The sequence below is a fragment of the Rattus norvegicus genome, chromosome X (assembly GCF_036323735.1).
Source record: "Rattus norvegicus strain BN/NHsdMcwi chromosome X, GRCr8, whole genome shotgun sequence".
Taxonomy (NCBI): Eukaryota; Metazoa; Chordata; class Mammalia; order Rodentia; family Muridae; genus Rattus; species Rattus norvegicus.
Window position 1 is genome coordinate 34129945 of NC_086039.1, and position 23286 is coordinate 34153230.

Here is a 23286-nt window from a genome sequence, read left to right on the forward strand (position 1 = left end):
ATAGAGCACATCTGGAGCTGGAGAGATGGCTTAGAGGGTATGAACAGTGACTGCTCTTCCAAAGATCTTGACCATCTATAATGAGATTTGCTGCCCTCTTCTGGCATGAGGCATATATGCAGGCAGAATACTGTATACATAATAAATAAATCTGAAAAAAAATACATCATGTATTCTCTATCTCCATGGTACTAGTGACCTTTTTATTAACAGTGGCATGAAACAAACTCACGTTTACTTTTTCAATACATGTAAAATGTTTTTATAATCATTTGTTTCCATCCAATTTAAGTGATATTTTATTGCTTACATATGCATTCTATGTCCACTATAAAAGAGAATATGTGAAATTTAACTTTGCTAGAAATTTATTTTCTATGTATATATTCAATATGTACAACTTTCCCTCTGCTTTCTGACTTTACATGAATCATCATATTAAATAGAAATATTAATCACATTTAACGTATCAGATTGCAATTTGCCTGAAATGGGGCAAAAAATAATATTTATGTATTTGCTAGATTATGGTTTTAAATAGTTAAGACACGTCACATATTAGAGAAGGAAGAAACTTACATTGTGCTAGTTTTGTTAAAGTGTATTACTTAGGTCTGCCAGGTGTGGTGACATACACCTTTACTCCCAGTACTTGGGCACAGAAGCCGGTGGATCTGTGCGTTCAAGGCCAGTCTGGTCTCCATAGTGATAACCAGGCTAGCCATGGCTACATGGTAAGATCCAATTCAGACAAAACAAAACAACAACAGAACACTGTGGATTTGATGATGTCTACTAACTACTACTCTGAAACAATTATTATTCAAAATAGTATAGCTAATAGAGTGGTTGTCAATTAGGGGCAGTTTGGACACCATCCTCCGATTGCTTCACTCCTCCCCAGGTCCCTGGACTGGGGATTCTTGGAAAACTCTGTAGGCATTTTGAGTATTCCAACTAGTAGCAAAGGAGAACAAAGGTAGCATTTAGTGATTCAGGACCAGGGATGGTACTCAATGTCCTACAAGGCACACAGACCACCATTCATGAAGATTAGCAGACACCAGATACCATTCAAACTGATGTTGACAGCTCCTGAGCTCAGAGAAAATGGCTTTCTTGGGCTGGAGAGATGGCTCAGTGGTTAAGAGCACTGACTGCTCTTCCAGAGGTCCTGAGTTCAATTCCCAGCAACCACATGGTGGCTCACAACCATCTGTAATGAGATCTGATGCCCTCTTCTGGTATGTCTGAAGACAGCTTCAGTGTACTTATATATAATATATAAATAAATAAATCTTTAGAAAATGGCTTTCTTTCATGAATATGAGGCGATTCTATTACAGTGATGCTGGATAAATTAAAAAAGTGTAACTTAAAAAACATACACATAATTAATTGGCGTGCAGATCTCAGCTACTCCTTTGTTTATTTGCATTTGCTTGTAATTCTTTGGTGTTTAGATATGGTGCTCTGGTCCTTTTGGCTCCATGGAGAGCAAAAAGACCTCTCTTCTAGGTCTCCCTGTCTCTATCTCTTCTTTCTAGCATCCTTCTCTGCTATGATTTAGGAAGTATCTAAACCTGTCTTTTTGGACTAAAATGTCCATACACACACTCTTCTCTGTTTTGCTCTGTGTAGGTACATGTGTGTGCGCTATGTGTATAGTAGTATACGCAGGCATGTGTAATATATGTAGATATGGGTACCTGTGTACATGCATACAGAGACCAGGAAAGGATGGTAGTGGCTTCCTCTATTGGTAGCCACCTTATTCCCTCCACATGGGGGTCTTTCACTGAAGCCAGTGCTTTCATTTCAGCAGACTGGCCAGCCATTGGACTGGTGAGACCTTCTTTCTCTCATCAGTGCTAGGGTTACAAGCAAGCCTAGCTATGCCCAGGTTTTTTTTAATGGATGCTATCTAGGGTTTAAAACCTGGGTCTTAATGCTTGCACAGTAACTCCTTTTACCCACTGAGCCATCTTTCCACCCTGCCCTGCTTTTTTCTTTAGAGTAGACACAGCCCTGTGCCCCAATCCTGAATGTGTTACTTATCATGCCTCAAACTAAGAAGGAATTTGCTTCTTTTCCTTACAGATTTATGGACTTTGTTTTCATAATGTCCACCAAACTCTAGAGTCTGTTGCCATTTACCTGGAAGTCTATTACCCCCCCATGTGTAAGAATTCCAGAAAATTTCAAAACAGCAAACTAAATCTCGATGTCCCCTGGGACTATACTGGAGCTCCAGTGTCATCTCTGTCAGAGCAGTTGTGGGTGTCTATCCTTATAGTTCACTCTGGGTACACTACAAAGTCCCTTCAGAGCTGAGTCTATCACAGTTCCTGGTAGTCTGTCTTTTCTTCTGCAGGTTCTAGGGTATTGGTGAGCTGCGAAAGCCCTTGGTAGACCTAGCGTGTGGACAGTTGTCATGCTGCATTGAGTGGGGAATCTTAAGAAGCTGGTCAATAGGTTTTCTTAACAAAATGAGTTAAAGCCAAAAGCGTTCAGAGTTAAATAGCTGTGACTCAGTTTTGTTTTGTTTTTTAGACTGGATCTCATGTACTTGAAAGTAGCCTCCAACTTTCTATGTAGCCAAGGATAATCTTGAACTCCATGTCCTCCAACCTCTGCCTCTCAGGTGTGCCACAACTTGGCTTCAATGGCTGTTTTTTTTTTTTTAAATTTAAGTTTGTCCTTTTCTTTCAAATTGTAGATTTAAAAAGTTGTATTCTGTTCATTTGCGTGTGTTGTGTCAGGTGGAGACAAATGACTCATGTTTCTCTTGCAATAGGTAATCAGGGACTATAGAGCTGCCTGACTAAGACCCCTCAGGTCCTGCCTCCCTGACTGAGTGGATGTGTAAAAGTTGGTCCTATGGTTTGGTCATATTTGTTTTTATAAGCATGCAAGAAAATTTCTAAAAAAGTTACTTATTTTTCACTTTCTTGGAGAAGGCTAAAAAATGTCACCTCTTTTTATAGTGTTTGATTATTATTTCCTATAGAATACCATCAATCTCTAGTAATTACCTGACTTTCTGTCTCCCTCTTTTTTTTCCTTTCAGTGACTGACTGCCTCTTAAATTCCTGCTTATTCTTCATTGTTATTTCTTCAACCTGTTTCAAAAACAATCCATAGCACTTAAAGAGGGAAAAGTTAGAGCCAATGAGCAAACAATAAAGAAAACAATGAAAGGAAGCAAAGACATCCTAGAAATGATGAAAAGCAAGAAACAGTTCTAGAAGGAGCACCTACCTTATGGATATCAAAATAGTATATAAACGAAAATGCCCCACGACATGCTGCTGCTGCAGAGTATGTTGTAAGATCCGGAGTAAAGTGGAGGAGAAGGAGCCAGGGAAGTTATGGAGCAGAAACACCTTGGCAGCCCTTACAGGATGCAGCTGGAGGAGCATTTGGAGGGAAGACGTAGATGAAAAGGTCCATAGCAGAGAGGAGCATTGTCCCATCACTAAACTTTCCTTCCCACCCTAGGACATTGCAACAGAAGAGGAAATTAAACCCAAAGCAAGAAAGAAGGACATGATAACAAATTGAACGGAAAATCAATGGGACAATTTCCAAAGTGGGTCTTTGGAGGGCCAAGCGAGACTTGAGAGAAGACCACTAAAATCTGGGATGACAAAAGGGCCTGCTCTTTTCCTGGGAGCAGGGGCCAAAGTAGGGGTTGCCTCCTATCTCTGTTAGACAGGCATTTTTCTTTAATTCTCCTTTATTCGTTGGACGTAACATTAGGTTTCATAAAGATAACTTAAAAGGATATCATATATTTTAAGCATAGGGACCCGGTATCCCACTCCTTCTCCATCTTCCCTCTTGCTACTTTTCCCCTTCCATATATGTATATTTACATGGTTTTATATATCTATAAAAATAGTATCCACAAATAATTACTTATCCTTCTGAGTCTGGCTTATTTCAAGATTCACGCCCATTATTTTCCAGCAAATGACACAATTTTCTTACTCTTTGTAGCTGAAAATGCGCTCTCTCTCTCTCTCTCGCTCTCTCTCTCCCTCTCCCTTTTCAAGGACATTTTAATTTAAAATTTATTATTTTATGTGTATGGGTGTTCAGCCTATGTCTGTCTCTGCAATGTGTGAGTTCAGTGCCTACACAGGTCCTAAGAGGGCATCGGATCTGGAAGTGGAGTTACAGATGGTTGTGAACCACCATATCGGTACTGAGAATCAAACCTTGGTCCTCTGGAAGAGCAGTCAGTGCTCTTAACCACTGAGCCATCTCTCTAGCCCCTTAAGGTCAAATATTGCTACTTTTGAGTTCATTTGGGGGCAAGAGTGCTTATTTGTTTGAGGTAGGGTCTCATGTAGCCTTGAATTCCTGATTCTTCTGTTTTAAACTGGTGAGTGCTAAGATTATAGGCATGCACCACCATGCCTGCTGTGTTGTTGACGTTTATACAAGGTAAAAGGGATCTACTTCCATTCTCCTGTGTGTGGATATTTTCCCAGCCCCATTTGTTGAAGAAGCTATGGAGAGAGTTTTTATTTAAATTTGAGTCAAGTTTGTGTGTGTGTAAGATCCCATTCTAGGCCTTCCAAAGTTCTTTTTCTCTAACTGACTGAAGGGGAGTGCACAAATGTTTTCTTTGAGAATGTCTCTTCTACAAGGGCTTCAGCACGGGGTCAAAGTTATCCAGGCACTCAAAAGAGAAACAGGAAGAAGGTTTGACTCCTGCCTTACGGAGTTTATAGTACAGTGAAAGGGGTACTGCTACTGTACAGAAGTAAGAGCTGTGACATATATATATATGTCCTGGAAGAGGTGACACATAGGGGATTTCCACATTAACAGAGGTGTGAGGCTGTGTGATGTTTGTAGTGTGTGTCAGTTATAGGCAGGAGGTGGTATCAGGGCAAGTTAATAGGTATGGCAGGGGCTGGTTAGGGGAGGGTTGTATATACCATGCACACAGACTAAAAATCTGGACACAGCTTAGCTGGGTGCTCTTCACCTGATTTTCTCACAAGGCTGTAAGCACGTATCATTATATCTCCATTTTTATCTCAAGGTTCCGTAGGCAAAGGATTCTTTTGCAAACTCACTCAAATGGTGATAGCTAGAGACCACCTCATTTTCTTGTCCTGAAGACTTTCTCATAGGACCACTTATCACGTGACAGGGGGCTCCATCAAGCTTTGCAAACAAGCATATGAGAAAAGTCAGGGAGGGCAAGTAGGATGACAGGCAGTCTTTTTTATAACCCAATCCCCAAAGAGACATCCTGTCAATTCCTTATTTAGAAACATGTGGTGAGTCTCAGTTAACACCCAGGGGAGGGGATCATACAACTGTATGAATACCCAGGGATGGGGATGACTGGCCATCAAGTTATAGGTTGACAGCACAGGTGGCAAATGATGCTGCTGGGTAAGGCTTCTCCTTGGTTCTTGTCTTTGAAAAGGAAAGAATTCAGGTGAAATGTAGACAGTTCAAGCAGAAGCTTATTTAAGTGAAGTAAAGCAAGCCGTACACTCAGAAGAGAATGAGGCAAACCAAGATGGACTGAAGGTCGGGTACCAGCACTACATTGAATTTTAAAGACATTTTAATCAATATTTATGAGGTGGGTGCCATATTCATATAAGTAAGGTGACAATTAGTCCCCTCTCAAATCATGGTAGGCCAGATCTCCCTTTTAGGGTATTTCTTCCCATGATCCTCTTAAAAGGGAGCATCAAAACTACCATGTGTGACTGGAGCCATGGCTCATTGAGTACTTACTGTCTTTCCAGAAGATCTGGGTTCAGTTCCCAGCACCTCCATGGTGATTCTCAACCACCCGTAACTCCAGTTTCAAGGCATCTGACACCCTCCTCTAAACACCACGGGCAGCAAGTACTCATGTGCTTTACATCCATACATGCAGGCAACACACTCATCCACATAAAATAAAAATGACTCTTTTTCTAAAAACTCGCAGTGCAAGTGATCCTGTGTGAATCCCGGAGCTTGTAAGCAGACTCTTTGCTAGTGAGCACGTCTGGCAACTGAGGAAATTCACCAGGCATTGCAAACAAGCAAGCCAGCAAGGTGGAAGCCAGTCCCTTTGTTTTCTGTGGCCTGGGTTTCTGATATATGGGGACAAACCTAACTGTAGCTTTAAGAATATTTAGCTCCAAAGGGGCATTCAGAACCATAGGAGGTTGGCTCCCAATGTGCAGGTTCAGTTCATTGGTTTCCTCCCATCTCTCCTACTTCCCAACACACAATACACAATTCCCAGCATACAGCTGCTGTTTCTTTGGTTACCTCATATCTAACTCCTTGCCTATCATGGGTCTCAGTGACAGGTAGACAACTAGTTCACACCACACTTCTTTTCCTTCAGAGTGCACCCTGCCAATCATATTATGTGGTAGAACACTTCCTGCCTTGCTTCTCCCAATTGTACAGTTGACATAGATCTGATGCTAAGCACACAAAGTGCCAGAGATAATTTTGGTCCTCAAACCTCTTTGGGCCCAGGGATCACAAACATGGTTAAATCTACAGGCCATGGAGCCAATGAGAATTAATGAGGCTGGCAGAGTTTGAGGAACACGTCAACCAAGGAGAATATGTAAGTCTACTTCAAGGGGGCAGCTTTTTCACTCACCCAACATGATGTCCAGTGAGATTGTGTACCCATCATGGCCAGGGGAGTTTCACTGATGTAAGTCAGGATGAAAATGTGTATTTTTGTATGAATTTATCTGGCTTTAACTTATTTTTCCCATTTCCATGTTTTGTGTATGTGTATGGTGTGAGGGATTTTGTTGTTGTTTGTTTTTGTATACTCGTGGTAGCACATGTACATGTGGAAGCCTAAGGTTGATGTCAGAGGTCATCCCCAATCATTCTTCCTCCCTTTTGATTGGTCTCTCAATTAAAATGAGAGCCTGCTACTAATGCTAGTCTTGCTAGCTAGCTTGTTCTGGGGATCTCCTGTCTATGCCTTCCTAGGCTGGAATTACAGCTAGGTCATACTGTCACCGAAACAGGCCTGACACACATGGGGAATCTCAGCACTTAGGCAGTGGGGGCAGAAGGATCAAAAGTTCATAGTCATCCTCTGCTATGTAGTGAGTTGCAAGCCAGCCTCTACTACATAAAACCCTATTTCCAGAAAAAAATGATTGTTTTCTTTTTTTAGGAGGAGTGTTTTTATTTCAGTTCATTATAATATTGTGCTCCTATTAAATTAAAGATTTGGGTCACTAATTACCTCACCCCTGCCCTCCAAAGAAAACTTATCCTTGGTAACTTTACCTGCTTAATGAAAATGTCTCCCCCTCCCACCTCCCATGTTTTTTTCAGATAGGGTTTTAACTATGTAGATTCCCAGAGATCCACCTGCCTCTGCCTCCTGAGTGTTAGGATTAAAGGTGCATGCCTACCACACTTGACCTCAAATTTTTTCAATTTTATTAATAATTTTATTTTGTTTTTACTTCTTTCTCTCTTTTCTAATTGGATGTTTTACTTGTTTACATTTCAAATGTTATCTTCTTTCCTCCTTTCCCCTCCACAACCCCCCATTCCATCCCCTCTTCCCCTGCTTCTATGAGGGTGCTCACCAACCCACCCACTCTCACCTCTCTGCCCTGGCATTCCCCTACACTGGGGCATAGAGCCTCCACAGGAACAAGGGCCTCTCCTCCCAGTGATGCCAGATAAAGGCATCCTCTGCTACATATGCATCTAGAGCCACCTCCATATGTACTCTTTGGATGGTGGTTTAGTCCCTGGGAGTGGGGGCTCTCAGGGGTGGGGGCTTCGGTTGGTTGATTTTGTTCTTCCTATGGGGTTGCAAACCCCTTTAGCTTCTTCAGTCCTTTCCCTAACTCTTCTACTGGGGTCCCCATGCTCAGTCTGATGGTTGGTTGTGAGCATCTGCATCTGTATTTGACATGCTCTGGCAGAGCCTCTCAAGAGACAGCTATATCTGGTTCTTGTCAGCATGCACTTCTTGGCATCAGCAATAGTATCTGGGTTTGGGATCTACAGATGGGCTGGATCCCCAGGTGGGGCAGTCTCTGGATGGCCTTTCCTTCAGTCTCTGCTCCATTCTTTGTCCGTGTATTTCCTTTAGACAGGAGCAATTCTAGGTTAAAAATTTGGAGATGAGTGGGTGGCCCCATCCACCAACCAGGGGCCTTGCCTAACCTCAGGATATGGTCTCTACAGTTCTCCCTCCCCTTTGTTGGCTATTTCAGCTAATCGCATCCTTGTTGGGTCCCGGAAGTGTCCTGCTTTCCTGGCATCTGGGACTTTCTGGTGGCTACCCCCAGTTCTCCATTCCCCAATTTTTGAGGAAGAAAGCATGTGAGAAATTTTGAGAGGCCAGTGGGATCCAGAGCTAACCACTGCATAATACATCAGTGTATTTGGTCCTAGGGATTGCCAGACTCCATTATTTGTGGACATAAGTAGCAATATTGAATATTTTTACATTGTATTGATTCCACTGGTGCCCAGAAAAAAATAATTTCAACAAAACATCCTTTGTTTATTATTCATCACTAAAGACAGTGGCAAATGGTGTGATGGCTCCCATGGTTTATTCTACCTGAAGGGAGCTGGGTGGTAATTGTTATGTTTCTTATTTTATTGACAATAACAATATATGCCGATGAGATACAGTGTGGTATTTGGTGTATGTAGATATTGTTGAATGAGGATATTGAGTTAGTTAACATACCCATCACCTCACATGCTATTTATTTGTAGTGAGAGCATTTAGAATATATTCATTTACAACATTTGGAATTGATGCTACTACTCACTACGGGTACCATGCTGTGTAGTAGGTCTTGAAAATGTAACTCACTTATCTAACTGAAACTGTGTACTCTTTGGCCACATTTCCCTGGTGGTAAGTTTTGACTTGCAAACTTCCTATTCCATTTCAACAAAAGTGAAAAAGAAAAACACTAGTATGTTCAAATCTTGGGGAGAGGGGCTGGAGGGTACTCAGCAGTTAAGAACACTGGTTCTTCTAGAGGAAGTAGGTTTGATTTATAGCATCTATTTGATGGCTCACAATTATATGTAAATCCATTTTGAAGGGATCTGATACCCTCTTCTGGCCTCCATAAGTACTGGGAACACAAGTGGTGCACAGACAAATATGCAGACAAAACGCCCATTCACATAAAACAACCTTTTAATCTGAAAAAAGTAGTCAAACCAAAACCAAACAACCAAAAAGAACCCCAAAGTTGAAAAGAGCCAGACATGGCGATGCCTGCCCTTAATCCATGCATTCAGAGGCAGAGGCAGGTGGATCTCTTCCAGTCTGAGGCCAGCCTGCTCTACAGAGTAAGTTCCAGGCCACCCAGGGCAACATAATGAGACCCTGTCTCAAACAACCCTGAAAGTTGAAAAGGAAGGTGTTAGTGTATAAAGAAAGAAAAAGAGCGGGGCTGGTGAGATGGCTTAGCTGGTAAACACGCTCTCTGCCAAGAGAATACCGTACATGTTTACAGTATCTTTTGTCTGCAGAGTTTACATTCCTCCAATTGAATTGGGTAAATCCACCAAGAGAAATTTGCATTGTATTCCACACAGTGGAAAACCTGAGGCCAAAATCTACAGAAGCAAAAATTAGTGAAGCTGTGTAAAGTGAACTTTATCTATGTTATATCATACTCCGAATTATTCAAGGGCAAGGCCCACCTTTTCCGGGTGTTCCCTGAATTGATGGGTGTGTCTTTCAGTAATTGAGGGAGGACCCCTGGAACATAACTACCGACTGAAGCAGTTTCATTTTCACTGGGGGGCCATCGACGCTTGGGGCTCCGAGCACACTGTGGACAGCAAATGCTACCCAGCAGAGGTATGTTTCTTTTCCTTCTATTCTTTTCTTTCTTTTTTGTTTTGAGACAGGGTATTCTTGTAATCTTGGCTGTCCTGGAGGTCACTATGGAGACCAAGTTGGTTTTGAACTCACCGAGATTTCTCCTGCCCCTGCCTCCCCTGTGCTGCAATTAAAGGTGTTCACACCTGGGTTGAACAGCAAAGGTTTTAAAAGGTCCTAAAGGCAATGGATGTGGAAAGATGGGGGATTGTTCTGAGGTTTCTAGTTCAAATAAATTATCAGCAAGTCTCAGGCGATGCTTTAAATCCGATTTAGCTTGTTTGGGGACATACTTCAGTCTTCCCATCTTAGACATGTAAAAATTATATCCATTCTAAATAGCATACATGAAATAAACCACAAGAAGATAAAACTGAGTTCTGGGGCAGGAGAAATAGGTCAGCAGTTAGGAAGAGCCCTTGTCCTCTGACCTGAATTCAGTTCCCAACATGCACCTGGTACCTCAACCATTTATAACTCCAGTCCCGGATGATCTGATGCCTTTTTCTGGCGCTAACAGGCAGCAGGCATATATTCATGTTACACAGCCATAGATGCAGGCAAAAGAGTCATCTACATAAAATAAAATAAATAAATATTTAAAGTTACAACTGAATTCTTTCCGAATTCTGAGTTAAGTGCAATTATTCCTAGAGACATGAGCTACGTAGAGCTGTAAGGCTGGATTTATCCAAGAGGGAAATAGTGGGAGCCTAAGTGACTGACAGCGATGGCAAAAGAAAGAGAGAGAAACAGGAAAAGTAACAAAAGGTTCTGAAATCAAAAGACCAAAGCACCAGAACATACAGATGCGCTCCTTTTCAGGAGAGGGGGAAGCTAACTAGGGCCTTGCAGGGGCTCACTTGGGAGGCCAGGCGATGATGAAGCTGTGGTTTGAGAATGGTGGTGAAGAATAATTGCTATGGAAACGCACGCTGAGCACAAACAAATAGAATTTCTCCATGCAACTTTTCCCATAATTTAGTTTCAAATGTGATGCTAAAAGGGAAAACATTCTAAGTGATCGTCCCTCCAAGAAGAAATTTGTCTTTAGTTCCCATCTAATTTTCACAGGGAGAGTGCATTTCTCTTAATATAAACTTCTTCTCTCCTTTAGATGCAAATGGATTTGGGATATTAGTATTTCATGCAAATCAGGATGGGAATGAAGAAATATTGATCCCTCTCTGCAAAGTTACTTTCCTATGTGAATTTTATTTTTTCTCCGTTAACAAACCCTCTTCTTCCAAAGTAATATTGCTCTTCTTGCCACAAAGCCTTCTTCTCATTCTTTATGTTGTTCTTAGTTCACACCAGACTGTCATATACATCTCAGTGGCTCTATTTTGGCTGATGAAACAAGATTAAATGTTTCATGTTGGATGGGGTTGTCATTTTGGACCAATCCTACACGGTCATGTATAAAGCCATTTCTTTTTTTACTCTTGTTTCAGCTGCACTTGGTACATTGGAATGCAGTCAAATTTGAAAGTTTTGAGGATGCAGCACTGGAAGAAAATGGCTTGGCTGTGATAGGTGTATTTTTAAAGGTAAAAACAAAAATTCAAGCTGGATGTGGTGGTGCACCTTTAATCCCAGCACTTGGGAGGCAGAGGCAGGCAGATCTCTGAGTTCAAGGCCAGCCTGCTCTACATAATGAGTTCTGGGACATCTAAGACTGTAGAGAGAGACCCTGTCCCAAACAAACAAACAAACAAACAAACAAACAAAAACTCATCTTTACCAAGTTCAAATGATATATTGTATCACTGAAAAGATAAAACATTCTAAGTTATTTATTTGAAAAAAAATTAGAATTAAGAGAAAAAATCTGTAGAGATTGCTTAGTAGTTAAGAATAATTGCTATTCACATAGAGGACCCAGTTCAGTTACCAGCATACATATCCACCAACTTATGACTGCCTATAACTCTGCCTCCAGGGGTATTGAATGCCTTCATTCGTATGTACATCAACCTTCTCGTCTCGTCTCGTCTCGTCTCTTCTCTTCTCTTCTCTTCTCTTCTCTTCTCTTCTCTTCTCTTCTCTCCTCTTCCCTTCTCTCTCTCTCTCATACACACACATTCTCATTCTCTCTCTCTCATACACACACACTCTCTCTCTCTCATACACACACATTCTCATTCTCTCTCTCATACACACACTCTCTCTCGCTCTCTCATACACACACATACTCTCTCTCTCATACACACACACATTCTCATTCTCTCTCTCTCATACACACACATTCTCTCATACACACACATTCTCATTCTCTCTCTCTCTCTCGCTCTCTCTCATACACACACTCTCTCTCACACATACATACACACATTCTCTCTCTCTCTCTCTCTCTCTCACACACACACACACACACACACACTAAAAATAAAAACAAAAATAATGAAATAAAGAAATCTTTTTCAACAAAGAACATTGGGCTAGGTATAGTGGCACAGGCCTTTAATCCCAGCACTTGGGAGGCAGAGGCAGAGGCAGGTGAGTTCAAAGACAGCCTGCTCTACAGAGCCAATTCCAGACCATCCAGGGCAAAACAGAGAGACTCTGTCTCAAAAAAGAACATTGAGATCAATAGGAAAGAGGAAGAGGAGAAGGGAGGGAGGGAGGGGAAAGAGGAGTGGATATTATTAAAGTATATGATATACGTATATGTATGGAAAATCACAATAAAATTTATTATTATATATAATTAGTATTTTTAAAAGATTATTAGTACCAGGCCATGTATGGTAGCACACTCCTTTAATTTCAGTACTTAGGAGGCACATGCAGGTGGATCTCTGTGAATTTGAGGCCAGCCAGGACTACAAAATGAAACTCTTAAGTGTACATGCATGTTTTCCATGTATATGGTAAAAATAGTCATTAAAATAAAAAAAACTCTTATGAATATATTTCAAATGGTTTATAAATATAGGCCAGGGGCTAGAGAGATGGCTCAGCAGTTTAAAGTGCTTGCTGATCTTGTAGAAGAGCCTGATACTTAGTTCCCAGCATGGGTATCAGGCTACTCACGGCTGCCTGGAACTCCAGCTTCAGTGGCTTTAGCATCCTCTTCTGACCTCCATGAACATCTGCCCACACATGTATATATCCCTACACATACACACATACATAGAAAAAGAAAATCAACCTTTAAAAAATACACAGCCAAGCACAGTAGACATGAGCCACGTCAGGCAAGTGAGGTTGAGGCAGGAGGATCAAGAGTTCGAGACCAGCCCAGGCTACAAGGTAAGACCGTATCTTGGGGGAGGGGGTTGGTCTTCTAGAGGACCTAGGTTCGATTCCCAGCACCCATGTGGCAGTTCACACCTGTCTGTAACTCCAGCTCCAGAGCTTCTGGCACCCTCACACACACATACATGCAGGCAAAACAAGGATGAACATAAAATAAAATAAATTTGAAAACACTAAAAAAAAAATCAGTGTAAGGTGATACTTAATGGGAGCAGGAGGCACTTTTTTCTAGACACGCTGCTCTTGTCAGCAAACAGCCTGTTCATCGTGTTCTGTGCCTAATTTAATTTAGTGATGTCTATAATATTTGTAATTACCAGCCGGAGTCTAGTTTTTGTCCTGTGGTTTGTTTATATGTAACCACCAGGTGGTTAATTTTGATTCGCATTCTATTTGGATTTCTACAGTGAGGGGCCATTGTGTATAACAGTTCTTCTTTTTTCTTTTAGCTAGGTAAACATCATAAAGAACTGCAGAAATTGGTGGACACTTTGCCATCAATTAAGCACAAGGTAATTTCCCCCTTACATCGCCTGAAGTATGTTTTATATTTAAATCTTGGAGTAGACAACACACTTTGAAGCAGGAAGACAAATTAAATGGACTGTTTGTGGGTCTCTTTCAACAGTGCCGCGGGAGACCTGGTGCAGGTGGTGGTGTATTGGTGGTGGTTACCGTGTTAAAACCCTGCCTGATCATAGAAGAGTTGCATTAGTGGAGCTTTCCGAGTCTGCTGAGCAGTTGCTGACTGAGGCACCCACTCTGCTCCTGATACCAGCTCGTTCTCCATCTTTGTAGAAACACTCAGAGCAACCTTCTTTCCTCTAGCTACCTCCCACCAGTAGGCAGGGAGAAAAACATTCACAGAGACGTGACTTCTCCAGAAGTGAAGAATTCCAGATCCTTAGTCCAGCTCCCCAGATGAATTCTTCAATATTCAGAATCCCATAGGGGCTGCTTCCGGGATATCACTACAGCATTCCTCTGTTCTCTGCCTTTGGTCCTCTCCCTCCCTCCCTTCCTGTCTCCCTCTTTCTTTCCTTCTCCTTTGTCCAGGCTTCTGGCATTTACTTCCTTCTTGCCTTCCTTTTTCCCTCCCTTTCTCTTTCACTGCGGTGCAGGTGATTCAGGGTTTGAGCATGCCAGGCAAGCTGTCTCCCACGGAGCCACACCCTTAGCTCTGTACTAGTTTTAAAAGGACAAATTTGTATTCGTCTCTCTTGAAGCAGAGAAGCCTGTCTGTTTATGAACAGCCACTACCTAACACCACCCCCCAAGAGAATTGAAGAACCTTTTCTGTTTTCCTAGAGAAAACTGTCAGAAATACACGGCGTGTTTTGTGTTACGTCTTGATGATTGTTTCAGAAATTGTCTTAACCTCCCCTTAACCTTAACCTCCCTTAACCTCTCCTGGACCATTTTTTGGTCCCTGGATACTCCAGGAGATTCACTGCCTGATAACCAAGTCTTTCACCATATCTAATAACTCAGAAACTCCTTTTTTTGGACAGGATACCCTGGTGAAATTTGGATCATTTGACCCTTCCTGTCTGATGCCTACTTGCCCAGATTACTGGACCTATTCTGGATCTCTCACTACGCCTCCCCTCTCAGAGTCTGTTACCTGGATCATTAAGAAGCAGCCAGTTGAGGTCGACCATGATCAGGTATTCCCTGTACATTTTCCGTCTGAGGAGTGCTAATCTGCCTGTTCAAGCTGGGCTCAATTCATCACATCATCCTTTCTTGTTCGCTTGCTTGTTTCTTTTGGGAGAAGTAGGGTCTCATGTAACCTAGGCTGGCCTAGAACTTTGCATGAACGGTTTGTGTGCTTGCTTTATTGTTTTGTGGTGATGGGGATTGAACTCAGGGGTTTGCACACACGAGGCAAGCATTTGGGACTATATTCCCACTCTTAGATAGGAAAAAGAATTAAAGCGTAGAAGGACATATGCTATTTGCTTCTATGTTTGCTTAGAAATTGTGGGCTTCCTCAGTAACTGTGAATCTCTATTTAAAATAAAGACCCAGGTGAAGGCCGAGGATAGAGAGACTCTAACAATGACTGTGAGGAAATTTTAATATTTCTTCATAATAAATAATAAACCTATGGTCTAATATTTCCTTAGAGAGATGGTTAAAGTGACAATTACTATACCTATAACGCAGTCTTGTTTAGTTTACGATTGAAGTGGAATAATATTTACTCATGGGCTTGGAGTCTAGCTTAGTCCCAGTTCAACTCCCAGCAACCCCTGCTCCAAACAGATAGTTCCTAATATTTTCTCATACTTGCTATGTGGGACGCATATTGATTTCAAAGCATTGCCACAAGAAACAAACAAAACCTTCTAAGCTCTGTTTTTGAAGGCAAGCTAACTGACAATACACTATTGCTCCTAGCAAAGTAAATTTTAGACTGATAGATACATAAGGATAAAGGAAGGTGAAATAGAACATTAGAAACAGAACCCAGCTCTAGAGCAGAAGCAGAAGGATGCTTGTAACTGTTCATTTCTGTTTTCTTTTTGGTTTTTGGAAACAAGGTTTCTCTGTGTAGCCCTGGTTGTCCTGGAACTTGCTATATAGACCAGGCTGGCTCTCAAACTTACAAAGCTCTCCCTACCTCTGCCCCTGCCTCTAGAAAGCTGGGATGAAAGGTGTGCATCACCACTGCCCAGCTCTATTTTGTCCTTAATAAGTTTTAATAAAATACAGAGGAATAGAGACTTCCTTAACATGGCCAAGTGATCTTTATTCAAAAGTATATACAGGGGCTAGGGAGGTGGCCCAGCTGTTAGGAGCACTTGCTCTTCCAGAAGACGGGTGTTCAGATCCAAGCACTCAGTAGCGCACACAGCCACCTCTAACTTCAGCTCCAGGGGATCCCACACCCTCCTTGGCCCTTCTGGCCTCCATAGGCACACCACACACACACACACACACACACACACACACACACACACACACACACACCACACTTTCATAAACAAAAAGTCAAATTGCTATATTTTCAAAAGTAAATACAGTCATCCATTGGTTGCTGCGGAAGACTTGTTTCAGAACCACAAATATACAAAGCATGCAGCTGCTCAAGGACCTTACATGGAACTGCATAAGACTTTAAAATTTGCATATAGACTACACACATCTTTAAATCAGATCTATATTTTATACATCTTCCAATACACTTTAAATCACATCTATATTACTTTTTTAAAAGATTATATTGCCCTACAGTGTAAATGCTATGTAAATAATTTTCTTACTATATTGGTTAGGGAATAATGACAAGAAAAATATCAGTACATGTTTAATAGAAGCAGTTTCCGGGCAGACTTAGAATTCACTATTAGACCAAACTGGCCTTGAAATTACAATGTCCTCCTGCTTCTCCCTCCTGAGTGCCAACAGTATTTTTCTAATATTTATGTGTAAACCCAAGGATACAGAGTACCAATAATTGTGTTTAATCTGGAAGTGCTTTTTTTGGGTCTCATATGGCCTCCAGCTCACTGTGTAGTTAAAGATGACTGCTGTAGGGTTGTGGGTCCAGAGTCTACTCTACCATAGGGCCTGGCCACTAGGCCAGGTTGGATGAGGGAAGTTTGACTGCACTTACTCCATGCTGGGCAAGTGTTGGGCCATAGGGAAGCCCCAGGACACTGCTCCAGGGATAGTGAAGCACAATCTGAAATGGGGACAGCCGAGGGTGGGGTGGTGGGGGGCATCCCAGAGCCAAAGAGGCTAGGGCCCTGGAGTTCTCAGGCTCAAGGACACTCGGGTGCCACTAGAAGTCGCAGTAGAGCTGAGAACAGAACCTGGGCAGGAGGGCTGGATCTAGCCTGGGGCCTGAGGGAGGCGGGTGTGGGAAGGGGAGCACTCTCTCTGGCTGCTCCCACCAGGAGAGTCCTTGGCTTGACAGCAGGCTGCAGGCTTGGTTTGGTGACTTGTGACTGGGAGTGCAAAGAGGACATCTATGGGAAATTAAACAGTGGCTCTGTAGGCAAAGGCCTTCTCCATGGCTCCCACTGCTCATCCTGATGGAAGGAGACAGTCCTTGATTCCAAATCATTTATTGCCATGGTGGAAAGTGGACCTGAGGTTAAATACCTTTTGTGGGGAGGCATGTCTGGGAAGGAAAGCTTATTGGGTAAGTCCTCCAGACCTCCAGGTATCTCATTAGCATGGAGATCTCTGTCTTGAGCCTACATGACCTTTAGGGATGCTTCATCCACATGTGGAAAGGCTTGGAGTGTTGCCCTTATGTGACTAATGGCCACAAATCTATGGGGGGAGGCTGCAGTTAGTGACAGGGGCATAGCTCCTGGGAGCAGGCAAAGTCCTACCATCCCTTCAGGGTCTCTGGGACTCCTAGCCTTAGCTCAACCAGGTACCAGGTTACCTCTCATGGTCTCCTGCCCCACAACTTGGAACTCTTAATCTTCCCACCTTTATCTCCAAAATGATGGGACTATAGGTACATAACACCAGGCCCACTGGAAATGACTATCACCATATTAAATGGTATATTAAATTATATTCTAGAATTTTCTATGTGCTATGCATGCCTACAGTCTTAGCTACTTAGAAGGCTCAGGCAAAAGAATTACTTGAGGCTAGCTATTCAAAAGTGGGCTGAGCAATATACCGACTTTTCCCTCCTAAAAAATATGTTATAGAGCTGGGTGAAGTGGCACATGCCTTCAATCCCTGTTTCAAAAACCAGAATGAAAAAATGTTATAGAAATTGCCAATATGATCAGATCAGAAAATAAAATTAATGAGGGAATCAGTTTAGAAAATAGCACAAAATAAGGTAATTTAGCAATTGGTGGGTTATATATAATACTAATGTATAGAAATAAAATATATATTAAATATATGTCAAAGATATAATGATACAAAAATATAATGGAAGGAAGGCCTAGATATGATCAGAATAAAACTATAAAATACCTTTGAGTTGTTTAACACAAGAAGTGTTAACAATAAAACTTAAATCTTCTGGGACACTGAAGAAGACTTAATTAAATTCATACTCTATTACTGGCTAGAGAGACATCATAAAGATGCCAGGTTTTTTCTAAAATTGTTGTATTTTCCATGAATTGTTTATTCTCCATAATTTAATTTAGCTCCTATAAGTATGTCAATAGGATTTAAAGTAAATAAATCACTTTTAAAAGGTTTACTTCTGGGGCTGGAGAGATGGCTCAGCGGTTAAGAGCACTGTCTGCTCTTCCAGAGGTCCTGAGTTCAATTCCCAGCAACCACATGGTGGCTCATAACCATCTGTAATGGGATCTGATGACCTCTTCTGGTGTGTCTGAAGACAGCTACAGTGTATTTATATGTAAGAAGTAAATAAATCTTTAAAAAATATTGTAGGGCTGGAGAGATGGCTCAGCGGTTAAGAGCACTGACTGCTCTTCCAGAGGTCCTGAGTTCAAATCCCAGCAACCACATGGTGGCTCACAACCATCTGTAATGGGATCTGATGCCCTCTTCTGGTGTGTCTGAAGACAACTACAGTGTACTTATATATAATAAATAAATTTAAAAAAATATTGTAAAAGGTTTAGTTGTGTTTATTTTTATTTTATATATACGAATGTTTGCCTCCATGCATGTGAGTATATCTCATCTGAGCCTAGTGTTCAGGAAGACTGGAAGAAAGTGTTAGATCCCTTGAAACTGGGCTTAGGGATGGTTAAGAGCCTCAATGTGGGTGCCCAGGGCCTTGCGCTTGCTAGGCAAGCGCTCTACCACTGAGCTAAATCCCCAACCGCAACAGCAAGTTCTCTTAACCACTGGACCATCTCTTCAACATTTTATTCTGTTTTTAATTGTGTATATGCACACACTCATGTGTGTGGGTGCTCCCAGAAACCAGGCAGAGGGTGTCAGCTACAGCTGAATTAGAGGCTGTTATGAGTTGCTTCGAGTGGGTCCTGAGAACCAAACTCATCTTCTGTAAGAATAGCAAATACCATTAACTACCGCTCCATCTCTCCAGCCCCCAGACATAAAAATCTGAGTCCAAAATATGCATAAATAGCCAGGGAGATTTCTAAAAAAGCAAAGGAGTGATTAGTTTCACAAAGGTATAAAGCTTCAAAAACTAAATGCCCTGGTACTGGCACAGAAATAACAAAAAAAAAATCAAGAAGAGTGTGTGTTTAGACACAGAGATGCATAGCCAATGAGAGATAGTGAGACAAAGAGAGAGAGAGAGACAGAGTGGAGAGAGAGAAAAGGAGAAAGGAAGAGGGAGAGTAGGAGAGAGGACAAGAAGGAGGAGGGGAGAAAGAGGGATGAATTAAAATGGCTTCTCCTGAGCCAGGCTTCTCTTGCTCCTGTGATTATGGAGCTGACAGAGCTGGTTTTCTGTCTCCAACCTGAAGTGTACCCAAGAGGTGAAAGCTCAAAGGCTTTAAAGCTGGAAAGCCAGTGGTGTGTGTTCTGATCTTGGCTTTAAGGTCTGAGAACTTGGAGCTCCCAGGGCAGAGGCAGATGGATGCTGGCTCGGGTCAAAAGCAGTCAAGCCAGATACGGTGGGGCTTGTAAAACATAGAAAAGGAGACAGAACAATCAGAAAATAAGCCACAACCAAAAAGCATCAAGTTATCCCTTTCTTGTGACAGGATTATGGCAGAGGAATGTTTATTAGGACACCAATTGAAATGGCCTCTTTGGGATTTAGCTGTTAAATTTCACTAATCTCTATTCCTCAGGAAGTCAGATAAACAGTTTAGTTTCCTCTTGGTGAAATGTAAGTCTAGTAGGACTCCAACTCCATCTTTCTTTCTTGTTCTGAAACAGGGTCTGATTATGTATGTAGGCTGTATGAATGTATGTATGTATGTATGTATGTATGTATGTATGTATGTATGTAGCCCTGCTGACCAGGCTGGTCTCAACTTCCAGAATTCTGCTTGCCTCTGTCTCTCAAGTGCTTGTGCTGAGGAGCCACCCCCCCCCCCCAGCTCCTGCCTCTTAATTTTTATGTTGGTCTATTGGAACCTCAGGCAGGAACTTAATCCAAACCAGTAGGTTCTCTAATTCCACACAAACCAGGTGTGGTGGTACAGCCTGTAAACACCAGAGCTTGGGAGGTAGCCACCGGAAGATTAGTTATTCAAGGCCACCTTCAGTTACATGGCAGTTCCAGGCCAGCCTAGGCTATTTAAGATTCTCAAAACAAACCACAAAACAGTCAGCAGAGAGAAAAGTGAGCCCTCTACTTTTGGGAGGCTATTCAGGCTCTCCACAGTGGCTGATACCCTCTCCTAGAAGAAAACCATCTGCTTCACTCAGCCTCCCAGTCCAAATCTCTTCAGGGAAGCACCCTCACAGACACACTCAGAGATCAGTTAGCCAGCTATCTGCACACACCCAGTCCAGCTGGCAGAGAAAAAGTAGCCTTGGCAAGAAGAAAGTAGTAAGTTTAAAACTGTGTCCAGCCTATAAGAGAATTTACTTATGATGAAGAGGGCATCTCAGCTCAGTGAGGACAAAGGACAGGGCATTCCATAAAGTGTGGTAAGGGCGATGCTGGGTGGTAAAAGGATTTAGCATTCAAACTTTATACAGGAATATGTACAAAAATAGCACAGTTGGAGCCGGGGATACAGCTAAGTGGTAAACTGCTTACTGAGCACACACGAGGGCCCCACATTAACCTTCAGCACTGCAGAAGAGAAGCCACCCTTTGTCGGACTTCTGGGAGTAGCCACACACTGTAAACCAGGAAAGCACCATAAAAATCAGCACAGGGAAATCCTTTCATAGTGCAAAATGAATGGGGCTCTTTTAACTAGGAGAGAAAACCGGAGGTCTGAAGGAATCCAAGTAGTTTATAAGACTACGTTGAAGCATTTCTTTATGGTCAGACTTACAATCACGGAGAAATGAGAGTCCAGAGCTGAACCCCTCATAAGCCTGGTCTTTTTAACCTACACATTCAGTCCGCCATACTGCCTATCCTTCATATTTATTTATTTCTGAGACATGATTTCTCTCTGTAAAGTGCTAAGATTAAAGGCATGCACTACCATGCCTGGTTTACCCTTCGTGTTTAAAAAAAATTGATATAACACTGAAAAGTAAGCTGGAGCGCCAGTGGCTTATGTAAAGAATGTTCAATAAACTTTTAACATAGTAAGGAAAGGGTTTATTTTATTTTTTACAGCTTACTATCCTTCATTAAGAGAAGTCAGGAAGGAGCTGGAGAGATGGTTCAGTGGTTAAGAGTACTTTCTACAGGTCCTGAGTTCAGTTCCTGACAGCCACCTATGGTGACTCACAACCATCTACAATGAAATTTAGTGCCCTCTTCTGGCATGCAAGTGTTTATGTAGACAGAACACTCATACCTGAAATACATAAGCAAATATTTAAGCAAAAAAGAAGGTCAGGAAAGAGGAAGAGATATTTTCCTCAGTAGCTTAGCCACTGGTAAGGTGCTCACCCTCCTGTAAGTGACCCTAAAGAAACTCATTGGGTCATATAGTATTTTTGAAGACATGAAAGTAGTTATGAAGAAGGATCATGTTAGATTTTTGAAGCATAGAGTAATGCAACAGGAGGCCGGAAGGAGATCAGAGTTTGACCTCAACAGAGGAGATTGTTTATTTCAAACAGCAACAGGCAGGGGATAGAGGTCCTGTGAAGGGAACGAGTTAGCTAGAGCCCTTTAAGAGATGGGTGATGGGTTTGGGAATGAGGACGTTGATGTGGTTTTGGGGGGCTGTGTGTGGTCTGTAGACTCTCCTTCCTGAATTCGTTTGCCCAAGCCAGATTATCTAGGGAGATAGATGGTCCCAGAAAATAGTTCTTCTCTGGGTTTTGTATGTCTGATCAGGACAAACAAGGCCATCTGGAATTTCATGCAAACCCTGTTTTTAAATCCAGACCCTCTGTCTTTCCCGACAGTGAAGCATAGAAAGAAGTGGGGACAGGGCCATCAATTCTGTCTTAACTGGTTTGTGTTTGAGGACTCACTGTAAGGGGGAGAGAAGCGGATTTTTTTCTAGGTCTTTTGACTTAATAAAAGTATCTTGGTTCCTCAAGACCATATATTGGCTTTGTGGGATCATCTGCTTCTAGGACTCTGAGGGGTTGGTGGTCCTTGGTCAGGAGCTGAGTGATAGTTGACATAAGGGCTTAAACTCATTGCTGCAACAGACTAGAGAGGAATTTTAAAACACAAAGCCTGAAAATAGAGCTAGAACTATCAAGATTAAGGGCTCAATATAAAGAGGGTTATTCTTGTTCCCCCAAATACCCACAAACCTGTCCAGCCTGATGGGTGGTATCTGGCTTGCGATTCTATTCTTTCTTTTAGCTTTCTGGCATCATTCTTTATGACACCAGATAATTTCATGTAGAAACAATATTCCTCCACTCACACAGCTCAGATTTCTCCCTTCTCTGCCAGGATGAGATCTAATCCTTATCTATTTTGTAATACCATGGCTGCCAGAAAGTCCAACTATGTCTGCAGTGGCTTTTTGTTTGTTCGTTTGTTTGTTTTTTAAAAGATTTATTTATGTATTTTGTCTGCATATACATCTTGCACACCAGAAGCGTTGGACCCCATGGGATGATGGTTATAGGCAATTGTGAACTGTCATGTGGGTGCTGGGAATTGAACTCAGGACCTCCGAAAGAGCAGCTGCTGCTTTTAGCCACTGAGCTTCAACCCCAACTCTAGAGTTGTTTTTTTTTTTTTTTGATGCTGTCATGTACCAATGTTAGATAAGCCTTGATTTGTTGAGCAACTTGGTTGTGTTGAACTTGTTGGAGTACAATGGTAATTGCTCTGAGGCTCACAGTCCCTGCCATGGTTACTTTCAATGCCATCCCTTTTGGTTTTTGGGGGTTTTTTGTTTGTTTGTTTGTTTGTTTGTTTGTTTGTTTGTTTGTTTGTTTTTGTTTTTTTTTCTGTTTTTTTTACTCCTGCCATGTATTTTACTGATATTCACCATTATGACTGGGGTAAAATGAAATATAAAAGAAGTTTTAATTTTCATTTCCCTGATGGCTAAAGTTATTGAACAGGTTTTTTTATTTTTTATTTTTTATTTTTTATTTTTTTTAAATTTAGAGAATACTTTATTAGTTTTTGTAAT

General features: G+C 41.8%; 1 protein-coding gene across 4 annotated transcripts in view; it reads left to right on the forward strand.

Moving 5' to 3' along the window:
* Positions 1–23286, forward strand: part of Car5b (carbonic anhydrase 5B) — a 60099-nt gene that overhangs the window by 23392 nt on the left and 13421 nt on the right. For 3 of the 4 annotated variants that reach the window (XM_006256859.4, XM_039099656.1, NM_001005551.2), the window contains 4 exons: positions 9750–9868; positions 11344–11439; positions 13600–13662; positions 14662–14817. In XM_006256859.4, the coding sequence (XP_006256921.1) occupies positions 9750–9868; positions 11344–11439; positions 13600–13662; positions 14662–14817 (434 nt within the window). The remainder of the gene's footprint in view (positions 1–9749; positions 9869–11343; positions 11440–13599; positions 13663–14661; positions 14818–23286) is intronic. The other variant, XM_039099657.1, reaches the window with a different exon arrangement.